Below are 22,629 nucleotides of genomic sequence, written 5' to 3'. Positions count from 1 at the left end.
ACTCTATTCCTTCTGCAAGAATACACTAAAAAGAGTCATAATTATGTATTGTGACAATTGTGACGTCACGTGAGACTGCATGTCTGACATATTAGTTTTTTAAGTAAATTAGTTGTACTCATTTATTGAAAAGAATCCAAAGAAATTTTACATATACTGTTAATAAATAGTGATTTCTTTGGATAGTTTAAACAGAAAAATTGATTCTGATCTGTAATCGCGGTCAGCTGATATTGACGTATGAAAGAGGAGTTTACACTAAAAAATTAAAATATTAGGTGGTATAATTTTGATAACTTAATATATGCATTAGATTGCCATTCTTAGAGCAATTAAATTCATATGAATAGCGATTACTGTGACTCCTGGTCTGCGACAGAGCTGAGTACTATCTCTACTTTCATATACCATAATAATATATAAATGTGATGAACGGTAGACACGACATTCAGTAGTCTTCTTCTGCAAAACTAACAGCTTTGACATATGCTGACAATGCTTATTTGCTTAGCAGAACAGAAACCCCAAGAAGACTAATTTGAATATAAAAGCGGAGTAAAACAAAGTTTTAAAAAGCGACTATAATGTCGGGCTGTGATCAGGATCAACTTTTATAAACTCTTATGGTTTTATCAATGTAGAATGTCCGCAATTTGCGGTTAACCTATGCAGCACTGCTACAAAAAGAAGTTAAACCGACGAAAATGTATTAGCAAGCATAAGTAACACAAGCGCTGATTTTAGTCAATGTCTGCCGGTACAGTCAAATAACTCCGAAAACAGAGCTGTGTCCTTTCAACTCAAATATTAAAACTGTATTTATTATTATGCGGATAGATATGAAAGAGCTTAAGAAAAATAGACGATCGCGTATAAGTCTCCAATAATAAACATTGCAATATTAAAATACTCTGACCTGAGAAAATGTTTAATAAGAACACGTGGAATCTGACCAATCAACTGCAAGCAATAAATGTAACCAGGAAGCATTACCCATAAGCTTAGAGGCCCTGCTATAATATAGCTAGACAGGTATTGCGATAGACTCCATGGGCAATCGACGACTAGACACCTCAGAAAAAACATGGCATCGAACTACTGGTAAAGAATTTGATGACACTACTAAATGTACTTGCTCAAATAGGAATAAGGAAGCACTTAGCAAGTACAAACACACATTTTTACATAAAGTGATCTTTACAGTCGAAATAAATCATATATACTAATTTTATATGATTGCCTTCTTTGAACTTGCTTCAGTCCCAAATGAGATTCAAACTTATTTCATTATAATCCATAATGATATGGTCTTTCTTTAAATCTTTCTTTAAATATTCGACAAAAGTACTTAAACAAAACGTGAAATAGTGAAAATACTAGCAATTATGAAGGTTTGTCACAGAAGAAAATCATATGATCGTCTGCAAAATACAATACATCAAAGATCAAAGAACGATCGTAAACCTTCCCTCATCGATGATAATTTGATTACCTGCATAACAGGGTTCTTATAGTTCTTTAATGTACGTTTTTATTGTGACTTATGTTTGTAGATATATTATAGATCGTTATAGTCTTGTAATATAAATGTTAATATGAGCTCTTATTCAATTAATTAAAAACTTGTACGTTTACTTTTTGTAGAAAATGATGGATATTAATTTCAAAAACGTTTAAAATCACAGTAACTCTATAAATTACTCCAGTTCATTAATTTTTTATCAACACGCATGAACTAACGAGGAAAGAAAATGGATTTCATTTATTAGTTACTCAACGCACGGAGGCAACGCAGAAAGCAACGCCTTGTTCTTACCTTTACTAGGAGATATAAGGTTTTAACGTATAATTTGATATTGAAACATAAGTGAAAAATTTGAAGAATTTAGGTGTACAAGTGTGTAAATATGGCTCTAGATTATTCCATTTTAAGCAGTATTTGTGTAGGTATTGTCTGCGTACAAATTATACACATAGTTCTGCCATGGCTGTATGCAAATATCATTGGTCCCACCTTCTTCGGACCGAAGATAAATTTATGCCAGATGGGAGCGTGGGCTGGTATGTTCAACATTTTTTCAAAATTATTTATTAAACTCATTAACCTCATAACTGATTAAATATAACTCTTGTATATATATAACTCTTGTTTGATACCTGATATTAACATAAGTGATAATACATTTTTTTTACCTATTTTCAATCTATTTAAAACATTTTAAAATACTTTTGCAGTTAATTTGTCATATAATCCAAATATAACATTAAAGCTTAGTTCTTTACTTGCAGTTGTTACGGGTGCCACTGATGGAATTGGAAAGGCGTACGCCAAAGCGGTAAGTTTAAGGATCAATTATTTTTAAAATTATTTCAAAAACTTGATTGGATCACATTTTTGAAATGTGAACAGAATATGCGTTATTTCACTGTTGTAACTTTAAGTCCGAGAACTTACTTAAGTATAAATTAAACTATGATTAAAGATTAAGCATTTGCTTAATGTCAGGATAACTAAACATATAAAACATTTATAATAATGTATACTATTATAATATAGTGTATACTTGATAATTGTAAGACATAGACTCTCCTACTTAAGGTCGCATGTTTACAATTCACTAAGAGAGCTAAATTTTATTTTCCTAGCTCGTGTCAATGGCTTTGTGACCAGTATTGAATGGTTATAGTGACAGGTGTCAAATTCTTAAGGGTATCACAATGGCCAGATTCACCAATATATTGAATCATTACAACCTGTTGAAGATGCACAACATAAATTCTTGCAAATATTGAACGGCGTCAAGAGATCAGCACCGCAATGAAAATAGCTATTCTTCAAGATCTGCAGCAATTACTTCATGTCTTCGGACGGTCCCAGTAACCTAACCTAACCTAATCCACTTGATAATCATTCCGACGTTTTTCATTTTTTAGATACTCACGTCTAGTACATAATTGTGAACGCTAGTTTCTTTTAATTGTCTTAATTGTCTTTTAATTGGTTATAGTGACAGGTGTCAAATTCTTAAGGGTATCACAATAGCCAGATTCACCAAAATATTGAATCATTGCAACCTGTTGAAGATGCACAACATAAATGCTTGGAACAACTTGAACGGCGTCAAGAGATCAGCACAGCAATGAAAATAGCTATTCTTCAAGATCTGCAGCAACTACTTCATGTCTTCGGACGGTCCCAGTAACCTAACTTAACCTAATCTACTCGATAATCATTCCGACGTTTTCTATTTTTTAGATACTCACGTCTAGTACATAATTGTGAACGTCAATTTCTTTTAATTGTCTGACAATAAATAAAATTTACTATATGGTATATTTAGTTCAGTATTTTGAACTTCTTGCATAACTACACGTTATAATTACAATAACTTATGATATCATTTTATTATAGTTGCAAAAATAATTTTATAATATAATCGATCAATCAATCAGCAAAATAACGTATTTGTGCAATTAGAAGCAAGATTAACATTGTAATATAATTTACAATTTAAAATCATTTTTCTTTTTTTTCCATAAATATATAAAAAGTAATGGGTCGTATTACGCAGACGATTAAATAATCGGTAATCACTACATTTGTTAAAATCACCGACATCATTTGCACCAGTGAAAGGACTAACCCTTATCGTTAGTGCGTTTTAAATTTTATTTTAAGGCACAAATTTGAACAGAAGTTGCTAGTGAAATTAATTAGTGCTTGTGGATGCGCATTGGTTATTTATAATTTTTGTCAATAGTCAACAGTGGATAGTATTACAAAAACATATACGTTGTGCACCGCGCCTTACTATTTAAGGTCCGAAGCATATATGAAAATAATTATAAACAACGATAATGAGTATGTGAAGAGCTTCGCATGCACCGGATCAGCCATGCAATTTTATGAACCGAAACCTTATCGTAAAATAAGTTGACCCACAATTCAACCTCTGTTCGAAAAATACATGTTGACTGAAAAAATCGCTAAAAAACTATATTATTCCTAAACTATTGTAAGCAATTCCTCCCTATACAACAAACCGAAAGCTGCTAATTTCAGGAGTTAATAATCAGGAGTTTCGTCAAATATAAATAAAATAGTAACACCACCTTAACTATCAAAATAAAATATTATACCAATACCGCAACATAAAATTTGTGGTTTGTCAATTAATATTTACAAAATCTATATTATTACATTCTACAATTATATCCAACTGCACCTCTTCACATCCATGTGCAATCACAAGCGAAGAGGGCTGCTCTTAGAGTAATTACAAACAGGATGACAGATCTTGCAACCAACAGCAAAAAATCTGTTACTCTGGCTGCACAATTCCCAAAAACTGAAATGCCAACGGACAGGATGATTGTAAGGTATAACTTTACAAAAAACTTCAAAACTGAACTTGGCAACAAAAAGGATTGGGAAGACTTATCCAACACCCAAATAGTAAAAGAAAACATCATAACAAGGTATACAGACGGCTCCCTCACCAATGAAGGAACTGAAACTGGTGCTTAAGGACCAGACAAGAGATACTGGGAAGCACTGGGAAATAATGCACCTATCTTTCAAGCGGAAATACACGCGATAGATAAATGCGCCAGTTTCAACCTTGAACGTAACTACCAGAAAATCGTGAAATCGCAATACTGACTGACAGCCAGGCAGCTATAATGGCACCCATGTCCTGTCAGGTATCATCTAAACTGGTATAAGAGTGCATTGACAAGCTGAACATACTCGGTTGGAACAATCAGGTGCACCTAATATAGATTCCGGAACATGCTGGTATCCAAGGCAATGAAATGGCGGACAAACTTGCAAGAAGAGGCGCAACCCCAAGAATAATAAGCCCAGAACCATTCTGTGGTCTAGGCAAAGGAACTCTATCTATTCTTATGAATAGTGCAGAGAAAAAGAAAAAGAAAGAGAACTCTATTTGGAAAGGATACCAGGACTCTCACAATCTAAAATGCTTGAAAGATTGCATATCATAATCAAAAAACAACCTAAGAATTATTACAGGATTATTGACCGCTCACTGTAGATTGAATAATCACCTATCGAAGTTAGGAATTCAATCTAACTCAGACTGCAGATACCGTAGAGAAGAGAGAGAAACTACATACCATGTGCTTGGGGAGTGCGCGGCACTGATGCACAAGCAGAAGAAACATCTAGGAGGTTATATCATGGATCATAAAGATTCAAGACTAGGAAAGGTAGGCATTATACTGTCTTTCATTAAAGAAACCGGATTTGGGGAAATACTCTAACCCGAATAAGGGACACAATAGATCTTTTAGGTCGCAATGCAAAATCCTTTCTTTTCTTTTCTAATAATAACAATAATATATCCAACTGATCATTTTACATTATTTTTAGCTTGCTAAGAAGGGCATTAATGTGATTCTCATAAGTCGTTCACTATCTAAATTAGAAGCTGTAGCTAAAGAATTAAGTAAGTACATTATTCGTAAATCACTTTTCGTAAATCCAAAATATAGCTTTTCATATTTTCAGCTGATGCTTATAAAGTTCAAATAAAAATCATCGACATTGATTTCAAAGATGGTCCCCAAATATATCAGAAAATTGAAAAGAATATTACAGGTCTTGATATTGGCGTACTTGTTAATAATGTTGGCATCAGTTATTTATATCCAGAATTTTTTATCGAGTATATTACTCGTTACCCACAATTCTTACGTGATATTATATCAGTCAATATACATTCAGTTACTAATATGTGTGGTCTAGTGCTTCCCAATATGATTGCGAAGAAAAAAGGTGTTATCATTAACGTATCATCCTTTTTTGCAGTAATAGCCTCTCCTTTATTAAGTGTGTATAGCGGCACAAAGGTAAGTATAAATCAATAATATATCTATGAAAAACGGAATATTATTCCTCATAACTAATATATATAATATCGGCATTAGTCGTATACCTACATTCGTGCTCTCTTCTACAGGCATTTGTGGATAAATTCAGTGAAGACTTACAAACAGAATATCAGAGTCAAGGAATTATAGTGCAAAGTTTACGACCGTGTATAGTGGCAACGAATATGCATAAACTTAAGCCTAACTTATTCGCTCCATCCGCAGAAGTATATGTAGATTCTGCTTTGAAAACTGTTGGTATTGCTGGTAAAACGAATGGTTACTTTCCACATGCATTATTGGCACTTTTTGCTTATTTGAGCGGTAATTATATCATTAAAATTGTGCATTTCAAAGTACTTTTAAGAATAAAATCTCTTCTGTCTAAATCAGAAAAAGAGATATAATTCCGTAATTTCGTAAGAAAATCACTGCATTATTTGAATGATGTGCACCTTTTGATAACTTCTGTTTTTTTGTTAATATTTAAAATTCATATATTATTTATAACATATAATAATATTGATGCAGATAATAGATAAATTTGCTGTGAATAACATATATATATATAATAATATATAATAACATATATAACATATATATATAAAACAGACATATTTTCTCTTTATGTTATAAATGTATTAAGAACCTAATAATTAATATATATATATAAAACAGACATATTTTCTGTTTATTGTTATAAATTATATAAGGACCTAATATATATATATATTTTTTTTTTTTATATATATATATATATATATATATTTACATATATATATGTATATATATATGTATTAGGTCCTTATATAATTTATAAGGTAATTTAATAATTACCTTATAATTTATAATTTATAATTTATAATTTATAAGACCAAATATGTCTATTTTGAATTGATCGGTGACGGCAACTACATAAACGGCAAATCTAGAGAAAATTTCAATGTGATAATCGTATAAATATCAAAATTGGACTTTATACTTCTCGACCAACTAGTGATTCTTTTTTTTACAATATAATGAAATTATTATATTAACTACTAAATATGTATGCGTTTTATAACCATAATCATTTTCATAGAAATTTAATTGGCATTTAAATATACATTAAGAGTACATTGAATTCAAAATATATTTTAGAAGATATCTTAGTATAAAAATATCTATTAGAAATATCGCAAATAACAAGATAATTATTAAATGATGGGTAGAAGAAAAATATTCACATAAAATATCATTAAGAGTACATTGAATTCAAAATATATTTTAGAAGATATCTTAGTATAAAAATATCTATTAGAAATATCGCAAATAACAAGATAATTATTAAATGATGGGTAGAAGAAAAATATTCACATAAAATATCGCAAATCAATAATTTCAGATTGTAATTATATATTATTTATGGAATAAAGGTTATGTGAGCACATAAAAATAGTTGTTTATATAATATATATAATATAGTATAATACTGTAAAGTATAGTATAGCACTGTCATAGAAACCATTTTCTTCTTTTTAAATATTCACTAAAGTTGATACGCTACTTAACCCAGCCCTAACAATCCTTAAGTCCACTTCTGGACTCTCGGAAAGATATGTTGATTTAAGGTCCGTCATCAACTAAAAGACAAATAAATGATATGATTTCTTAGCCTAGTTAAAGCCTAGTGTGGGGTAGAGATAACCCCCCCAGCTATTATAGAGTAAAAGTGCGTAATAGCACTAACTCAAAAAGAAGAAGCTAGAAGAAGAATCAAGAAGAAATATTCGTAAAATTGACAACTGAGTAGAGCTTACTACACAAAATGTTAATAAAAAATTTAAATTAAATTGTAGTATTTGTGTTGTGGTGTCCAATCAATCTAAAATATAAACCTATCGCGTAAAATGTCGAGGCCGTGTCCATAAACCTGGATGAAAACCGAGACCAAGCAATCAAATAATACTTTTAAGAACTACAATTATAGTTTCATATGAAATATTTGTAATGAAGATGTGCATTTCCGTAAATGCATATAGAATTCAGTTGATACAAGAACCTATTATTAGAATTATAGTTGGATGTAGAAATTTGCAGATTGAACTTTCGAACAACTTGACGAATAATCAATGTTTAGTGATGTTCATGGATGAAGCTCATTTTAGATTAAATGTGCAAAGAAAAGTCACATGCTGTTCATGAAACACATTTAACACCACAGTTAATAATTCTACAGTATGCTTTATGGACCATAAAGAAATTTATAAGCATAAGCTAATACGAATGAGAAATGTAGGTAGCACAACAAACCAAATGTTAAGAAATCTTTAATATATCTCCATTGTTTCTATCCGAATCTTTCAAAATCGTGACTAACACACTTTTATGAGAAGACAATTTTAAGAGGGTGGACTTTATTACTGATATTGGAGACACAGTTAAGGATTCTAAACAATTATTTCTATATATATAAATATATTGAAAACTACAATCTTTAAACGATATCTGTAAAAAATTTGTTACATAACAACCATTAATCATAGATTTATAGTCGTTTCAGTGACGCTGCTGTTAGGATTTTTAAGAAAGGATTTGCTTTTGCGATCTATACCGACGGAATCTTTTCTGCTGACCTAACATAATGATTAGTAAATCATACCATCTTTCAGATTTTTTTACAGACAGATATTTTTGCTATCCTTAGGGTATGTGCTCTTGCTCCAAAAAAGAAAGAAAGAAAGGAATGGTAAGAAAGGAATATATAAGAAACATAAAAAGTAAGATAAGATAGAAAATAAGAAAATATTCAATGCAAACGATCATTATCAAAGGCTGACGATCTTTATGTTAAGTGTTTGAAAACATTGGATGGAATAATCTATTACGCGCTGCTACAGTCTGGTGCAATGCTTAGTTTGGTTTTTTATTGCTCACTAATCAATCACTTAAGCGAAACAAATCAAGGTATCGAGCAGAATTGGCCAACAGAAAAGGATTAGTGTTCCATCATAGTAATGCTGGGTAACAGACATATATGATGGCTCGTGACAAATTAACAGAACATGGTGAGGAGAACATGGTATATTCATCCACTGTATATCACCGACTAACAGTTGTTTTAGTTCTTTTCAATACCACCGAATATAATGCAGAATATACACCAACTAACTGTATTACGAATATATTGAAATATTAATACATACTAAAATACTAGTATGTTTCCTTCTACTGCAGCATAAGTATTACAAGAAATGTATATAATTATTATAATGAAAATAACAAAACAATAATTAAGAATAAAATAAAATAAAACAAGAAATACAAAAATCAAAAATTAATTAAATTAAATTTTAATTTTTAATATTCCATAAAAAAGTTCTATACATAGGCAAATAAATAGCCACTGATTAAGAATAGTTTCCGAATCTGTGAATGCATGCGTTTTAAAATTAATATGAATACTCACTCGTTAGTGCAAAAATCTATGATTCATTTTTTAGAAGAAGTGTTGTATTACAGTAACAATTTTTTGCGTTTGAAACTATCTAAAAAAAAAAAACAAGATATAGAATCGTTGCTTTAATAATTGTTAAGATAAATCTGTAAAATACGAGTAATTAAAGGTTACTTTTCTTGCTTTTTTTTTTAGTTTATTAAATATAAAACTGAATACAAAAAAAAATATGTAAATATAATTAAATATAAAAACTACTGCAATTATATTGTACTTTAATGTATTATTATATTATTAATTATTCATATTTTTTTATGTCAACAATTAACCAGAAAACTAATTCCGGAAGATGTATTTAATTTAGTAGTTGCTTAAACCACACAGAAGTAACAGAGAAATATTAAGCTCTGTATTCGGATATTTCTGACGACGTTTTAAGAACTGTGTGCATTAAGCGTATAAATCTAAACGTGGCACTGCATAGTTCTATTTTAATCACTATTTGTGTGGGCATTGTCTGCGTACAAATTGTACGTCGAGTTTTGCCATGGCTGTATCTGAATATCTTTGGTCCCGTTCTGTTTGGACCAAGGATCGATTTACGCCGGTTAGGAGCTTGGGCTGGTATATTTCAAATTTTTCTAAAGCCATTTGTAATTGTTGGTTAAGTGATATCAGCTAAGATCATTGCTTTAGATGATATTTCAAGAAATTTAACAATACAAACATATTTAGAATAAATGCATTTGGTTGCCTGAACCGGAAATTAAAAGTAATTAATTAAATTCCAGTTGTAACGGGTGCCACCGATGGAACTGGAAAAAGCTACGCCAAAGCGGTGAGCTTAAGGATAAATTAATACATTACTACAACTTAAAATATTAAACTTCCACAATATGTGTCCAGATGCAGTGCATCTAAGCTTATCATTATAAAAATAATACACTCACATCCAACATCATACATGATTTTATTTTATTTTCAGCTTGCTAAGAAGGGCATTAATGTGATTCTCATAAGTCGTTCACTATCTAAATTAGAAGCTGTAGCTAAAGAATTAAGTATGTACATTATTCATAAATTACTTTTCGTAAATCCAAAATATAGCTTTTCATATTTTCAGCTAATGCTTATAAGGTTCAAATAAAAATTATTGAAATTGATTTCACTGATGGTCCCCAAATATATCAGACAGTACAGAAGAATATTGAAGGTCTCGATATTGGAGTACTTGTTAATAATGTTACCACGAGTTATGCACATCCCGAATTCTTTCTCGAACACATCACTCAGCATCCCAAATTTTTACGTGATGTTATATCAGTCAATATACATTCGGTTACTCATATGTGCGCTCTAATACTACCCCATATGATCGCCAAGAAAAAAGGTGTCATCATTAATTTGTCATCAACTGCTGCAGTTATACCCAGCCCTTTACTTAGTTTATATGGCGGCACAAAAGTTAATATAAATGGAAATTATATGTAATTGTCATTAATATATATTCATATATATTTCTAATGCAGGCGTTTGTTGATAAATTCAGCAAAGACTTACAAACAGAATATCAGAGTCAAGGTATTACAGTACAAAGTGTTCGACCAGACTTTTTAATAACGCATATGGCGAAACTTCGGAAGACTACACATCTCCCTTTATCAGCAGATTGGTACGTATCATCTGCTTTGAAAACAGTTGGCATTGCTGGACAAACGACTGGGGACTCTCTACATGCAATACGTCTGTTGCGCTTTCAATTCCTGAATGCTATAGTCGGTAATCAGATCGTTAGAAATATTATTTTTAATATCAATTTTTGTATACGTATTATCGGTTTGATGATGCGCAGATAAAATTAATTAAATTAAAACGTATCCAAAAATAATTTAATTGTATAAATTATATGGAAAACTTCGTTTTATGGTACATTACTATACATAACATTTAAGCTACAAAACTAATTCCTTTCACATTATATATAATTTTTCTTTTCGGAAGAACAGTTCCATGATTAACTCAATTAAAAACTTTTAAGAAATTTCAGTCATTTAAATAAATTCTGTATCTTTTATAAAATATATCATTTAGCATGGATATTGATAATAATGGTTTATGGTTTAATAATGGTTTACATTAGAACATTTTCTGATATAATTGAATTTAATTTAATTTCGAGGTAGTACTTTTTTTTACTAATAAACATTATCACAATTACGCAAAAAATAATATCATTTAAGTACCAACCATAAATGGATTATATAATTATAGTATGTAAAATATTACATATATTAATGAACGCACACTAATCCACAGCCAGAAACTTACTTCCAATGGGTTTTTAAAAAATTTCAGTAATTTAAAAAATTTTTATCTTATTCCCCCATTATACCTATATGATGAAATTTTTATAAATATACAGTTTTTTGATTTATTCTGTTAGAAAGGCGGCATTACTCAACCTTTCGCTGGCTATGTGCCTGGTAATATTATTGTACGTACTTGAGACTTATCCCTTTTATGTAAGAACAATTTTTAATGTAGTTCCAATGCCGTTTTAAATAATTTCACTTGAACTTAATCCTTACCTCGGGAACATTGGGATAAGCAATCAAGTATTACACATTTCCCCATTCGATTTTATATAAATAAGACACTTTTCATTAAAGGAAAATGCATATATAAACCACATAAATAAATAAATAAATGTCTGATAAATATCAGACACATCTGTGCAGTCTCTGTCTCTTGTGTTGAGATTCTTTCGAGTTAGTAAAACTGGGCACTTTTACTCTTTGTTAGCTGAAGGGTTTCTACAGAGTCCCTCCCTTCTCTTTGTCTAATTTATGTATTCCTCACAAGCTTCGCTGATAATTCGATGACTGATCTAAAATCTGCATACCGCCCCGTACGGCTAGTGACTGTTCTGAGATAAGATAGTGCTAAGTGAGGCAGCCTCTTAGTTTTTGCGTAAGACTAGCTGTGTGAGGTTCATAAATGCGCCACACACTTTTGTAAAAAAAGATAAATGTCATAAGTGACACTCTATTCCTTCTGCAAGAATACGCTAAAAAGAGTCATAATTATGTATTGTGACAATTGTGACGTCACGTGAGACTGCGTGTCTGACATATTAGTTTTTTAAGTAAATTAGTTGTACTCGTTTATTGAAAAGAATCCAAAGAAATTTTACATATACTGTTAATAAAAAGTGATTTCTTTGGATACTTTAAACAGAAAAATTGATTCTGATCTGTATGCGCGGTCAGCTGATATTGACGTATGAAAGAGGAGTTTACACTAAAAAATTAAAATATTAGGTGATATAATTTTGATACCTTAATATATGCATTAGATTGCCATTCTTAGAGCAATTAAATTCATATGAATGGCGATTACTGTGACTCCTGGTCTGCGACAGAGCTGACTACTATCTCTACTTTCATATACCATAATAATATATAAATGTGATGAACGGTAGACACGACATTCAGTAGTCTTCTTCTGCAAAACTAACAGCTTTGACATATGCTGACAATGCTTATTTGCTTAGCAGAACAGAAACCCCAAGAAGACTAATTTGAATATAAAAGCGGAGTAAAACAAAGTTTTAAAAAGCGACTATAATGTCGGGCTGTCATCAGGATCAACTTTTATAAACTCTTATGGTTTTATCAATGTAGAATGTCCACAATTTGCGGTTAACCTATGCAGCACTGCTACAAAAAGAAGTTGAATCGACGAAAATGTATTAGCAAGCATAAGTAACACAAGCGCTGATTTTAGTCAATGTCTGCCGGTACAGTCAAATAACTCCAAAAACAGAGCTGTGTCCTTTCAACTCAAATATCAAAAGTGTATTTATTATTATGCGGATAGATATGAAAGAGCTTAAGAAAAAAAACGATTGCGTATAAGTCTCCAATAATAAACATTTCAATATTAAAATACTCTGACCGGAGAAAATGTTTAATAAGAACACGTGGAATCTGACCAATCAACTGCAAGCAATTAATGTAACCAGAAAGCATTACCCATAAGCTTAGAGGCCCTGCTATAATATAGCTAGACAGGTATTGCGATAGACTCCATAGGGCAACCGACGACCAGACACCTCAGAAAAAACATGGCATCGAACTACTGGTAAAGAATTTGATGACACTACTAAATGTACTTGTTCAAACAGAAATTAAGGAAACACTTAGCAAATACAAACACACATTATTACATAAAGTGATCTTTACAGTCGAAATAAAGCATTTATACTAATTTTATATGATTCCCTTCTTTGAACTTGCTTCAGTCCCAAATGAGATTCAAACTTATTTCATTATAATCCATAATGATATGGTCTTTCTTTAAATCTTTCTTTAAATATTCGACAGAAGTACTTAAACAAAACGTGAAATAGTGAAAATACTAGCAATTATGAAGGTTTGTCACAGAAGAAAATCATATGATCGTCTGCAAAATACAATACATCAAAGATCAAAGAACGATCGTAAACCCTCATCGATGATAATTTGATCAACTGCATAACAGGGTTCTTATAGTTCTTTAATGTGCGTTTTTATTGTGACTTGTGTTTGTAGATATATTATAGATCGTTATAGTCTTGTCATATAAATGTTAATATGAGCTCTTATTCAATTAATTAAAAACTTGTACGTTTACTTTTTGTAGAAAATGATTGATATTAATTTCAAAAACGTTTAAAATCATAGTAACTCTATAAATTACTCCAGTTCATTAATTTTTTATCAACACGCATGAACTAACGAGGAAAGAAAATGGATTTCATTTATTAGTTACTCAACGCACGGAGGTAACGCAGGAAGCAACGCCTTGTTCTAACCTTTACTAGAAGATATAAGGTTTTAACGTATAATTTGATATTGAAACATAAGTGAAAAATTTGAAGAATTTAGGCGTACAAGTGTAAATATGGCTCTAGATTATTCCATTTTAAGCAGTATTTGTGTAGGTATTGTCTGCGTACAAATTATACACATAGTTCTGCCATGGCTGTATGCAAATATCATTGGTCCCACCTTCTTCGGACCGAAGATCAATTTATGCCAGATGGGAGCGTGGGCTGGTATGTTCAAAATTTTTTCAAAATTATTTATTAAACTCATTAACTTCATAACTGATTAAATATAACTCTTGTATATATATAACTCTTGTTTGATACCTGATATTAACATAAGTGATAATACATTTTTTTACCTATTTTCAACCTATTTAAAACATTTTAAAATACTTTTGCACTTAATTTGTCATATAATCCAAATATAACACTAAAGCTTAGTTCTTTACTTGCAGTTGTTACGGGTGCCACCGATGGAATTGGAAAGGCGTACGCCAAAGCGGTAAGTTTAAGGATCAATTATTTTTAAAATTATTTCAAAAACTTGATTGGATTATTTACTTACTTATGTGGCCATAACAACCCGTTACCGAGTTTCGGCCTGACGCAGCATGTCTCCCCAGGCGCCTCTGCTGCGTGCGCGCCTTCTCCAGTCTCGTATATCAAGTCCAGTTAGTGCTCCCTCAACTTGATCACTCCACCGGAGACACGGTCTACCTCTACGTCTTCTTCCGCCAACTACTGCTTCAAACACCTTTTTCGCCGGAGCGTCTTCATCCATTCTCACGACATGACCAAGCCAGCGAAGCCGCTGGATGTTAATGCGCTGAATTACATCAATGTCGTGATAAAGCTCGTACAGCTCGTGGTTCATTCTAATGCGGTAGTCGTCGCCAACTCGTAGAGGACCAAAGATCTTACGAAGAACTTTTCTCTCGAACACTCCCAGTGCTGCTTCATCATTCTGTGATAACGTCCATGCTTCTGCGCCATATAGAAGCACAGGGAGGATGAGCGACCTATAGAGCGTAAGTTTCGTTTGTCGAGAGAGAGCTCTACATCCCAATTGCCTACTGAACCCATAGTAGCACCTATTAGCAATGGTGATTCTTCGTCTGATCTCCAGACTGACATCATTTGTATTCGTTACGGCGGCGCCAAGGTAGATGAAATCCTTGACAGATTCGAAATTATAGTCGCCAGCCACTAGCCCGGTGTCCGAGCGACGCACATTTCTACCAGTAGCCGACATATACTTCGTTTTTCCCTCATTCATCGCTAAACCCATTCTTGCAGATTCCTTTTCGATAGCAGCAAAAGCAGCTGTAACATCACGCTTGCTACGCCCAATGATGTCAATGTCGTCGGCGTAAGCAAGGAGCTGGACACATTTGTAGAATATTGTTCCATTACGATGAACACCTGCCCTGCGCATGATCACTTCCATGACGAAATTGAAGAGGTCACATGATAAGGGATCACCTTGTCTGAAGCCTCGCACGGTATCAAAAGGTTCAGAGAGACTCGATCCTACCTTGACGGAGCTACGGGTATTACTCAGCGTCATTCTGCAAAGTCGAATTAATTTTGCAGGGATACCGAGCTCAGACATTGCGGCGTAAACGCGATCCCTAATGGGGCTATCGAAAGCTGCTTTATAATCGACAAAAAGGTGATGAGTGTCGATGTTATGTTCGTGGGCTTTTTCCAGGATTTGTCGCAGTGTATTAGGCTAATCCCGCGATAGTTGGCGCAAATCGTCGGGTCACCTTTTTTCAAGACAGGACAAAGGGTACTGAGATTCCAATCGCTGGGCATACTTTCATCTAACCATATTCTGCAGATAAACTGATGCATGCACCCTATCAGCATATCACCGCCGGCCTTGAACAATTCAGCAGACTTGATTGGATTACATTTTTGAAATGTGAACACAATATGCGTTATTTCACTGTTGTAACTTTAAGTCTGAGAACTTACTTAAGTATAAATTAAATTATGATTAAAGATTAAGCATTTGCTTAATGTCAGCATAACTGAACGGTTTAAAACATTTATAATAGTGTATACTATTATAATATAGTGTATACTTGATAATTGTAAGACATAGACTCTCCTACTTAAGGTCGCATGTTTACAATTCACTAAGAGAGCTAAATTTTATTTTCCTAGCTCGTGTCAATGGCTTTGTGACCAGTACTGAATGGTTATAGTGACAGGTGTCAAATTCTTAAGGGTATCACAATGGGCAGATTCACCAATATATTGAATTATTACAACCTGTTGAAGATGCACAACATAAATTCTTGCAAATATACTTCATGGGCAATATGATGGAACAACTTGAACGGCGTCAAGAGATCAACACAGCAATGAAAATAGCAATTCTTCAAAATCTACAGCAACTACTTCATGTCTTCGGACGGTCCCAGTAACCTAACTTAACCTAATCTACTTGATAATCATTCCGACGTTTTCCACTTTTTAGATACTCACGTCTAGTAATTGTGAACGTCAGTTTCTTTTAATTGTCTGACAATAAATAAATGGCACATATAAATGGCATATTTATATTTTTACTATATATTTAGTTCAGTATTTTGAACTTTTTGCATAACTACACGTTATAATTACAATAACTTATATCATTTTATTATTGCAAAAATAATTTTATAATATAATCGATCGATCAATCAGCAAAATAACGTATTTGTGCAATTAGAAGCAAGATTAACATTGTAAAATAATTTACAATTTAAAATTTTTTTTTCTTTTTTTTCCATAAATGTATAAAAAGTAATGGGTCGTATTACGCAGACGATTAAATGATCGGTAATCACTACATTTGTTAAAATCGCCGACATCACTTGATCACCAACGTGACCACAATAGCACCAGTGAAAGGACTAACCTTTATCGTTAGTGCGTTTTAAATTTTATTTTAAGGCACAAATTTGAACAGAAGTTGCTAGTGAAATTACTTAGTGCTTGTGGATGCGCATTGGTTATTTATAATTTTTGTCAATAGTAAATAGTGGATAGTATTACAAAAAATATACGATGTGTACCGCGCAAAAAATCTGTTACTCTGGCTGCACAAATCCCAAAAACTGAAATGCCAATAGACAGGGTGATTGTAAGGTATAACTTTACAAAAAACTTCAAAACTGAACTTGGCAACAAAAAGGATTGGGAAGACTTGTCCAACACCCAAATAATAAAAGAAAACATGACAACATGGTATACAGACGGCTCCCTCACCAATGAACTAAAGCTAAAGCTGGTGTTTATGGACCAGACAAGAAATACTGGCAAGCACTGGAAAATAATGTAACTATCTTTCAAGCGGAAATATACGCGATAGATAGATGCGCCAGTTTAAACTTTGAACGTAACTACCAGAATCGTAAAATCGCAATACTAACTGACAGCCAGGCAGCTATAATGACACCCATATCCTACCAGGTATCATCTAAACTGATATGAGAGTGCATTGACAAGCTGAACATACTCGGCTGGAACAATCAGGTATACCTAATATAGATTCCGGGACATGCTGGTATCCAAGGCAATGAAGAGGCGCAACCCCAAGAATAATAAGCCCAGAACCATTCTATAGTCTAGGCAAAGGGACTCTATCTATTCTTATGAATGGTGCAGAGAAAAAGAAAAAGAAAGAGAACTCTATTTGGAAAGGATACCAGGACTCTCACAATCTAAAATGCTTCAAAGATTGCATATCATAATCAAAAAGCAACCTAAGAATTATTACAGGATTATTGACCGATCACTGTAGATTGAATAATCACCTATCGAAGTTAGGAATTCAATCTAACTCAGACTGCAGATACCGTAGAGAAGAGAGAGAAACTACATACCATGTGCTTGGGGAGTGCCCGGCACTGATGCACAAGCAGAAGAAACACCTAGGAGGTTATTTCATGGATCATAAAGATTCAAGACTAGGAAAGGTAGGCATTATGCTGTCTTTCATTAAAGAAATCGGATTTGGGGAAATACTCTAACCCGAATAAGGGGCACAATAGATCTTTTAGGTCGCAATGCAAAATTCTTTCTTTTCTTTTCTAATAATAACAATAATATATCCAACTGATCATTTTACATTATTTTTAGCTTGCTAAGAAGGGCATTAATGTGATTCTCATAAGTCGTTCACTATCTAAATTAGAAGCTGTAGCTAAAGAATTAAGTAAGTACATTATTTATAAATTACTTCTCGTAAATCCAAAATATAGCTTTTCATATTTTCAGCTGATGCTTATAAAGTTCAAATAAAAATCATTGACATTGATTTCAAAGATGGTCCACAAATATATCAGAAAATTGAAAAGAATATTACAGGTCTTGATATTGGCATACTTGTTAATAATGTTGGCATCTGCTATTTATGTCCAGAATTTTTTATCGAGTATATTACTTGTTACCCACAATTCTTACGTGATATTATATCAGTCAATATACATTCAGTTACTCATATGTGCGCTCTAGTGCTGCCAAATATGATTGCGAAGAAGAAAGGTGTTATCATTAACGTATCATCCATTTCTGCAGTAACACCCAGTCCTTTAGTTAGTGTGTATGCTGCTACGAAGGTAGATTTAAATCAATAACATATGTAAATAATACCGGATATTATTTCTAATACCTTATTAATACCGCATTAATAATATATCTATATCTACTTTATGATACATATATCTGCATACCTACTTGTATACCTACATTCGCACTCTCTTTTACAGGCATTTGTGGATAAATTCAGTGATGAATTACAAACAGAATATCAGAGTCAAGGAATTATAGTGCAAACTTTACGACCGTATTTAGTGGTAACGAATATGATGCATAAATTTAAGCCTAACTTATTCGCTCCATCCGCAGAAGTATATGTAGACTCTGCTTTGAAAACAGTTGGTATTACTAGTCAAACGAATGGTTACTTTCTACATACATTACCTCAATTTATCAATCATTTGCTTAATCTTATTGTCGGTCGTCACATCACTAAAATACTTCGTTTCAAATTATTGAAGATTGTACGAAAGCGTGCTTTGAGTAATTTAGATAAAAATAAATAATTTCTTTAGAAAATCAGTGCATTTTAGCTGCTTATACTTTTTAATAATTCTATTGATTTTATTATTATATTTAAATGTTATATTTTTTCAACATTAACTATGTAATGTATTAATTTAGAACAAAATACAACTTTACAATTCTAGATAAACTTAAAATGATATTTTTTATATATTATTAAGAAAACATAACCAACACAAATAATATAAAATAATATTAACACGTGGAAAAAGAAATGATTTACTAATCGAAATTTATAATTATATATTTTGTTGGAATAAAAGAACACACAAATAATTATCGGTCTATATAATATATATCATTATAATAATAGCCGTAATTTTTTCTTTTAGACTTGTAGGAAAACAGCATTAAGTCTGGTTGAAGGTCTAGTCAAGTCTGGTCATCACTTTTAAAATATGTTAAATGTTTTTTTGTAACATATGTTTCTTGTTGTGTTGTGTACAATATGAAATATTAAAATTTTGAATACTAAAAATAAATTTATTTTAATAAAAGAAGTATTTATAAGTAGTATTAAGTATTTAATTATTAATAATAATTATTATTATTAATTATTAATAATAATTATTATTATTAATTATTAATAATAATTAAGTATAGGCCTTTTCTTTTGTAAGCATATTACAAAAGAACAACTGCTTATTTTAAAAATAATATATGATACATCCATTGCGGTGCGGTGGCTTATTTAGTCTAACCTTTTTGAAATCGCTTAACTAATAAGTAGCTCAAATCGCTTGGTTACCAAAACTAAAAATCGTCTATTGTGGAAATCGTCTATGTCATACTAATAAAATGTATGAAATGTAGGTTTCAAAAGACGAATTAGCATGGCAAGAACTGTTGGGCGCAAGAACATTATCTTGGAGAAGCCGAGTACGAGCACACACCGGTCATGGAAACTTAAGGCAGATCTAGATGAAGCATTACGACGGCGGCTATGTGTACGCTTTGTAGAGTTGTTCGGCGAAGACACCGATACCGAAGAAATGGCGAAAACCCTGAATACAGCTGAACCAGAAAAGAAAACAAGTCCCTTGCATTATACCTCATTTGGTTGGGATACGGAATTATTATTAATAATAATTATTATTACTTATTATATTATTAATTACTAATAATAATAATTATTTATTGAGGAAGTGGCTAAACAAACCATTATGAATCTAATTTAATGTAATATGGCGTTTACACTGTCCGAAATTGGCTAATTTCGAATGAGTCATTTAAAAGTGTTTACATTCGTTATATTTCATTTGTTCGCATTTCAAACAGCTGATTTTTCTACTTGCCTGTTGATTTGATTTTTGGCCTGTACCAAAAAAATATTGTATAGAGGTTAAATATACCTTCAAACCTTGCAATATAAACTGAAAACATATTTTTAACTTCGATTAAATACTTTTTCGGAAGTAGAAGTTCTGAAAAGAGGTGCATCGTTTTCAAGGAAATGCAACCACTAAACATTTGTTTAACTTTTTTTGTAAATATGTCAAAAACAGCTTTCTCAAACTAAGATCCAATGGATCTCAATAGCGCTTGAGATTTTGTATGCAAAAATCAGTCATTTACTTCTCATTTTTGATTTTTGACCAAAATCAGCCATTGGAAGCCAGTGTACATGCCGTATAAAATAATTGCGCATACCAATTCTAAAAATCATTTTCAACACTTATAAAAGCCATTGTGAATGAACATCATAGAAACTGTCAAACTGACATTTCAACTAAAAAGAAAAACATTTGCTTTGGCATTGGCACTTGACAATTGAGTGAGTTTAGAATTTTTATTATTATTTTGAAAATTGTAAAAATACATTTTTATAATATATTGCATACAAATAATGAAATCAAAAATACAAAATGAAATCATGAACAAACTTTATGCTATTCTTAGTTGTGTAAATAGTTATTGTGCATAAAAGTTGCCTTACGTAATGTTGGAGCAATTTACGTTTCATTTTTCTTTTCAGATTTTCATGGCCAATACTGTTTTACAATTGGCAAGGAAGTACGGTGTAGTCGTGTTTTTTCCAACTTTTACAGTAACAACTATATACGCTGATTGGTCACATACACGTGAGTGGAAACGGCAACAAAGACTATTACTTAAGAATCAGGAGCTACTAAAAAACTAAAGTAAATATGGTACTTGGAATCGATAAAAAGTTTGCATGGGTTCTATTGCCAATGCTCGGTTTTGGAATAGGACATTATTTGGACAAAAAAGAAACTGAACGCATGGTTAGATTTCGTGATAAGAGCGCTTTATATGGAAGACCAGATGGTTCTGATAAGGAGCCATCATGGTGATTAATAGTAGCAAAAACAAAAACTCAAATGTTTAATTTTAGTAGTAAATTAAAATAAAATTTACAGAAATCTATCTATATTAGTGTTTTGTACATGAAATTATAAAGGATTTATTGAAGCAGTGCATTGTTAGTGCAAAAACAATCTAAATTGATTTAACTTAGATATCATTTGCGTCATTTTAAATCCGAAAAAATCTTATGACCATTTTAAAAGCGATGGTGAGCAAATAAATATCAAATCACAAATGTAATATTAGTTAACTATCAATTATATTTACTTGGACATAATTGTACAAATACCCTTTTTCTTGCAATTTCAGTAATGTTGGTTGGAACGTATATCTAAACTTGCCTGTCTACCTAAGATTTTATGAAACAAAAGGCACAAAATCACAGCAACATTACTTGCGAAAGAAAACTGAATTGTAAACAAACAATTTCTGTGGTCAAAGACCAGAACAAACAATGATAAAATTTTCCCAAATGCACACACAAAAGCCATAAACCTATCAGCATAAAGATTATCTTAATCTTTTTTTTTCTTCTCTAGGTAGTGTACGCACGTTTTGACGCTTAGTAGGGATTCTTTTAAATTTTTATCACACTCTCTACATTAGGTATTGGTTGTATATATTTGTGCTAGTATAAAGTTGTATAAATGATATATACGTTGAAACGTTGTTAAACCATCAAAGAAATTGAATTTCTCTAAAATAATTGAATATTTTTCATACACAGCATACAATTTATAAAGAGATTAATAGAAGTCTATATCGCCGTCACACAAGCGTAGGGTATTCAGTGGAATCTTTACACAGAACTTGTTTTATATTGATTTTATGACCTGACATCGAGTGTTTTTTTTATTATTTTTTAACCGAAATGGTATTTACTCAAAGCCTGTGTATAAATAGAGTCCAAATTTTGTGTGTGCTCTTAGTTTCTTGTATGAAATTTTCGTCCTTTACTTACAATAACGTATGCTTCCCTTCT

The 22,629-nt window shown here is 31.8% G+C and overlaps 6 protein-coding genes across 6 annotated transcripts in view; all 6 read left to right on the top strand.

The window, feature by feature from the left end:
- Window positions 1-1,829: 1,829 nt before the first annotated feature.
- LOC119671426 (very-long-chain 3-oxoacyl-CoA reductase-A-like) lies at window positions 1,830-6,320 on the top strand. The gene is made up of 5 exons (XM_038082055.1): window positions 1,830-2,061; window positions 2,290-2,336; window positions 5,396-5,471; window positions 5,534-5,874; window positions 5,985-6,320. The coding sequence occupies exons 1-5, from the start codon at window positions 1,908-1,910 to the stop codon at window positions 6,300-6,302; spliced, it is 936 nt and encodes a 311-aa protein (XP_037937983.1). The 5' UTR covers window positions 1,830-1,907; the 3' UTR covers window positions 6,303-6,320.
- Window positions 6,321-8,914: 2,594 nt separating this feature from the next.
- Window positions 8,915-11,187, top strand: LOC119666825 (very-long-chain 3-oxoacyl-CoA reductase-like). The gene is made up of 6 exons (XM_038076105.1): window positions 8,915-9,047; window positions 9,737-9,955; window positions 10,123-10,169; window positions 10,317-10,392; window positions 10,455-10,795; window positions 10,861-11,187. The coding sequence occupies exons 1-6, from the start codon at window positions 8,915-8,917 to the stop codon at window positions 11,185-11,187; spliced, it is 1,143 nt and encodes a 380-aa protein (XP_037932033.1).
- A 3,088-nt stretch (window positions 11,188-14,275) lies between these two features.
- LOC119666824 (very-long-chain 3-oxoacyl-CoA reductase-like) lies at window positions 14,276-19,300 on the top strand. The gene is made up of 5 exons (XM_038076104.1): window positions 14,276-14,429; window positions 14,657-14,703; window positions 18,336-18,411; window positions 18,474-18,814; window positions 18,965-19,300. Exons 1-5 carry the CDS (start codon window positions 14,276-14,278, stop codon window positions 19,298-19,300), a joined length of 954 nt encoding a protein of 317 aa, XP_037932032.1.
- A 1,721-nt stretch (window positions 19,301-21,021) lies between these two features.
- On the top strand, window positions 21,022-21,484 carry LOC119671421. Its single transcript, XM_038082041.1, has 2 exons — window positions 21,022-21,093; window positions 21,295-21,484. The coding sequence occupies exon 2, from the start codon at window positions 21,301-21,303 to the stop codon at window positions 21,457-21,459; it is 159 nt and encodes a 52-aa protein (XP_037937969.1). The 5' UTR covers window positions 21,022-21,093; window positions 21,295-21,300; the 3' UTR covers window positions 21,460-21,484.
- LOC119671411 (NADH dehydrogenase [ubiquinone] 1 beta subcomplex subunit 1-like) lies at window positions 21,446-21,711 on the top strand. Its single transcript, XM_038082030.1, has one exon. The coding sequence runs from the start codon at window positions 21,467-21,469 to the stop codon at window positions 21,632-21,634; it is 168 nt and encodes a 55-aa protein (XP_037937958.1). The 5' UTR covers window positions 21,446-21,466; the 3' UTR covers window positions 21,635-21,711.
- A 123-nt stretch (window positions 21,712-21,834) lies between these two features.
- Window positions 21,835-22,629, top strand: part of LOC119666822 (very-long-chain 3-oxoacyl-CoA reductase-A-like) — a 2,312-nt gene continuing 1,517 nt past the window's right edge. The window contains exon 1 of the mRNA XM_038076103.1: window positions 21,835-21,855. Within this exon, the coding sequence (XP_037932031.1) occupies window positions 21,835-21,855 (21 nt within the window). The remainder of the gene's footprint in view (window positions 21,856-22,629) is intronic.

The sequence above is a fragment of the Teleopsis dalmanni genome, chromosome 1 (genome assembly GCF_002237135.1).
Source record: "Teleopsis dalmanni isolate 2A chromosome 1, ASM223713v2, whole genome shotgun sequence".
NCBI classification, from domain to species: Eukaryota; Metazoa; Arthropoda; class Insecta; order Diptera; family Diopsidae; genus Teleopsis; species Teleopsis dalmanni.
The sequence above is the reverse complement of the archived record's forward strand: the minus strand, read 5'-3'. Positions and strand labels throughout refer to the sequence as shown.